The sequence below is a fragment of the Phaethon lepturus genome, unplaced genomic scaffold, assembly GCF_000687285.1.
Source record: "Phaethon lepturus isolate BGI_N335 unplaced genomic scaffold, ASM68728v1 scaffold19517, whole genome shotgun sequence".
Classification (NCBI taxonomy): domain Eukaryota; kingdom Metazoa; phylum Chordata; class Aves; order Phaethontiformes; family Phaethontidae; genus Phaethon; species Phaethon lepturus.
In genome coordinates this window covers 1-4,333 of record NW_010551383.1, presented here as the reverse complement: position 1 = coordinate 4,333, position 4,333 = coordinate 1, and the positions used below count along the sequence as shown (strand labels likewise).

The 4,333-nt window shown below is 41.0% G+C and overlaps 1 protein-coding gene across 1 annotated transcript in view; it reads left to right on the top strand.

Annotated features, from left to right (window-relative positions):
• Positions 1-4,274, top strand: part of LOC104623731 (actin-related protein 3B) — a gene marked incomplete at its 3' end in the record, with an annotated part of 16,223 nt that extends 11,949 nt beyond the window's left edge. The window contains exons 4-8 of the mRNA XM_010290901.1: positions 1,418-1,528; positions 1,923-2,018; positions 2,174-2,281; positions 3,358-3,501; positions 4,101-4,274. Coding sequence (XP_010289203.1) covers positions 1,418-1,528; positions 1,923-2,018; positions 2,174-2,281; positions 3,358-3,501; positions 4,101-4,274 — 633 coding nt within the window. The remainder of the gene's footprint in view (positions 1-1,417; positions 1,529-1,922; positions 2,019-2,173; positions 2,282-3,357; positions 3,502-4,100) is intronic.
• Between the last annotated feature and the right edge of the window lie 59 nt (positions 4,275-4,333).

The window sequence follows — 4,333 nt, the reverse complement described above, 5'->3', positions numbered from 1 at the left end:
GCCTGACCAACCTAGTGGCCTTCTATGATGGAGTGACAACATCAGTGGATAAGGGAAGAGCTACAGATGTTGTCTGTCTGGACTTGTGTAAGGCCTTTGACACAGCCCCCCACAACATCCTTCTCTCTAAATTGGACAGAGATGGATTTGATGGGTGGGCTCTTTGGTGGATGAGGAATTATTTGGATGGTCGCATCCAGAGTGTAGTGGTCAACGGCTCAACGTCCAGATGGAGGTCGGTGATGAGTGGTGTTCCTCAGGGGTCCATATTGGGACCAGTCTTTAATTAATCTTCATCAGCGACATAGACACTGGGATCGAGTGCACCCTCAGCAAGTTTGCAGGTGACTTAAGCTGAGTGGTGCGGTTGACACGCCTGAGGGACAGGATGCCATCCAGAAGGACAAGGACAAGCTCGAGGAATGGACTCATGTGAACCATATGAGGTTCAACAAGGCCAAATGCAGGGTCGTGCACCTGGGTCAGGGCAACCCCTGATATCAATACAGACTGGGGGGATGAAGGGATTGAGAGCAGCCGTGCCGAGAAGGACTGGGGGGTCCTGGTGGATGAGAAGCTGGGCATGAGCCGGCAATGTGTGTTTGCAGCCCGGAAGGCCAACTGTATCCTGGGCTGCATCCAAAGCAGTGTGGCCAGCAGGTTGAGGGAGGGGGTTCTGCCCCTCTCCTCCACTCTGGTGAGACCCCACCTGGAGTCCTGCATCCAGCTCTGGAGCCCTCAGCACAGGAGAGACATGGGCCTGTTGGAGAAGGTCTAGAGGAGGGCCACAAAAATGCTCAGAGGGATGGAACACCTCTGCTATGAGGACAGGCTGAGGGAGTTGGGGTTGTTCAGCCTGGAGGAGGTTCCGCGGATACCTTCTTGCAGCCTTCCAGTACTTAAAGGAGGCTTATAAGAAAGATGGAGACCGACTTTTTAGCAGAGCCTGTAGCGATAGGAAAAGGGGTAGTGATTTTAAACTGAGAGAGGGTAGGTTTAGACTAGATATAGGAAGAAATTTTTCACCATGAGGGTGGTGAAACACTGGAAGAGGTTGCCCGAAGGTGCCCCACCCCTGAAAACATTTAAGGTGAGGTTGGACTGGCCTCTGAGCAAGCTGATCTAGTTGAAGATATCCTGGCTTGTTTGCAGGGGTCTTGAACTAGATGACCTTTAAAGATCCCTTTCAACCCAAGGATTCTACGGTTCTAAGATAGAATCACAATTTGAAGTACCTGGGAGCAGGAGATAAATTTAAAGGCACTATTTGAAGTTAAATTAGAATGTAGGATTTGATAAGGTAACCATGAGATGAGGTATTTTTGTTGTTGCAGAAGATGTAAGGGTTTGGGGACTTAGGCTGTTCCTATTTCTGTGCTTGTTTTTCCTTGTATGTTGACAAGTTTTCTTGCTTCAGTGGCCTATACGACATGGTATTGTTGAAGACTGGGACCTCATGGAGAGATTCATGGAGCAGGTCATCTTTAAATACCTACGAGCTGAACCTGAGGATCACTATTTTTTAATGGTGAGTTAATGAGACTAGGCAAGAAAATATTTCTGTTAGAGAAAAACTAAATAATGTTCCAAGCATAAGTAGCTCTGCTGGAGGATTTTTCTCTATATATGTCTTTTATTTCTTCAGCAACCGGCAGGGGGAGGGGGTAGGCAGGAGAGGGAGGAGGAAAGTAATCTATAAAGCTTCATTATAATGAAATTCAGTTCATTTTGTGATGCAGGCTACTGCAGGTTGGATTTTGTTTTTGAAAAGCTTCAATCACTTTATTTAAACGAGTTTCTCTTTGATATTTTCTATTTTGAGTGCACTGAGAATTTTATAAGTTTGATTTCATGCACTGATTAGCTTGGTATTGTACTGTTATGACTCTGTTGAGGTGCTTTTTCAAAACTCTTTTTTGCAGACAGAGCCTCCGCTGAACACACCTGAAAACAGAGAGTATCTTGCAGAAATCATGTTTGAATCATTTAACATACCAGGACTTTACATTGCTGTTCAGGTGATCAAAGTGAATATATACTTCTAAAGTACAGTGTAGCTGCAGTATGTACAGTCTTCTGCAAGCACAGGTCTAAAATGTTTGAAACAGTATTTTCTGAGATTATAAATTAGAACGCTGTGCCTGCTTCTAAATACAAACTTTTTCTCATATAGGCAGTGCTGGCCTTAGCTGCCTCTTGGACGTCACGGCAGGTTGGAGAACGAACTTTGACTGGAATTGTCATCGATAGTGGTGATGGAGTGACCCACGTAATTCCTGTGGTATGTGTCAGGATGCAATTTGAAATCACCAGTGGTTTGGGCAAGTACAGGGTTTGTTTACTAGAGATTTAAATAAGAAGTGTCAAATGAAACATTATTTTTAACTTCTTAGTGTTGCTTGGTTGTTTGGGATTTTTCCTCCCTTTTGATTGTTTTGATAAGTATTTTATTAATTGCATAACTAAGTTCAGATAATTTAGCTTGCAGACTATCGGAGGGTCAGAGTAAGGAATTGTCAGGCCATCTTTTAAAGGCTATTTCTATGTAAACCCCTGTCTTCTGTTACTGTGATGCCTCAGTTCTGTTTAATGCTTATCACAGCTTTGGATCTCCTGCATGCCACCAACGTCTGACAAGAAATGACCTAACTTTGTTGATGTCCTGTATTTTGATTGTTTAAGATAGCTGATAACATGTGCTTTTTATATGATTTTATTGTATTTTAGAAGTTAGTGAACTCTGTGAAACAGCTACAAGCTTGTATAAATGCATAATCATTTAAGTGGTCAATCTCATACAGCTTAATTATGTTAGGATGTTAAAAATATAGAATTATCGGTGCATACTGACATCTGTTGATACCATTTTGTGTACTTCAGAAACATACAGTATGCTTGAATGATCAGTTATTTTGGAATGAAAATTTGATTCCCTTTAACTTCATCTTGTGTTTTGGTATTGACCTGATCTTCTCAGTATTTTCATTTATATTAATTTTTCACTCTCAAACAGGACATGAGTGGTCTATTTATATTATGTTTTCTTTTCAGATGATGCCTAAGAGGAAATGTCTGATTAGATAGTCTTCTACTGTGTGCAAGATTTTTGTCTGTCAGTTGTGTATCTATTAGATAATCAATATCTGTTTATATGTGGTAATTGGGGTCTTAAGTAAAAATAACATCCACTTTGCAGTGTGTTGCACACTTTTATACTCATTTTACAGTGTCAAGATAGTACTTTTAGTTAAAAATCAAAACAAAGTGTTATAAAAATGAATGTTAGTTTTGCTGTTAATTATTAATATACACAGTAGGTTTTTCCCTTAACATTTTTTTTCCTCTCCTCCTGTGCAGGCAGAAGGCTATGTAATTGGAAGTTGCATCAAACATATTCCTATTGCAGGTAGAGATATTACTTACTTTATTCAACAGCTCCTAAGGGAAAGGGAGGTGGGAATTCCTCCTGAACAATCTCTGGAGACAGCAAAAGCCATAAAGGTACACCCTTCTTTATCTCTTAATAAATACCTAAATAAAACTCTTTGAGCTAATTTTTTGGCTTTAACAAATTGCCAGCAGCTCTCTTAAAAATGCAAATGTAGGCAGTATATTGTAATTACGCAAGCTTCTGGTGATTTATCCAGTCAAGTGCGGGGGAGGGAGAAAGAGGAAGAAAACCTTCGTGCTAGACTGTTTGGAGTGAATATGTTCTGCAGATTAAATTGGTATTTTAAGCTTTAGATTTGTTTAACGTTTGCTTTTTAATTTAATAAAAAATGAATGTATGTAATGTCAGTAGCGTGATTGTGTGGGTCTGATCTTGCAATGAAGGCTTGCCATTGAACTTCTTTATCGTCACTGACCTCATAGTTGTGACGTTTTTGTTTTGAGAGGCTAATCTAGCCGAGCCAGCATGCAATCGTACCGGAATGAGTAGGCCATGTGCATTGTCTTGTAGGGTTGAGTCTTCAGTAGCCATTTGGGTGAGAACACCTGTAAGAATGCTCACTTATTTTTGTTTTCTGATTGTGTTATACTTTAGTTCAATGATGGAATAAATATTTCGGCAATTTTTAATGCATGGTATTTCTGAACAGGAGAAATACTGTTACATTTGCCCTGACATCGTGAAAGAATTTGCCAAGTACGACGGAGATCCTCGAAAATGGATCAAACAGTATACTGGCATCAACGCCATCAACAAAACCAAGTTTGTTATAGATGTCGGTTACGAAAGGTTCCTTGGACCTGAAATTTTCTTTCACCCTGAGGTAAGGACGGGGACCAGCAGCAGCGAAGTTAGCGGAGGCGTTGCGGTGCGCGTGAAGGG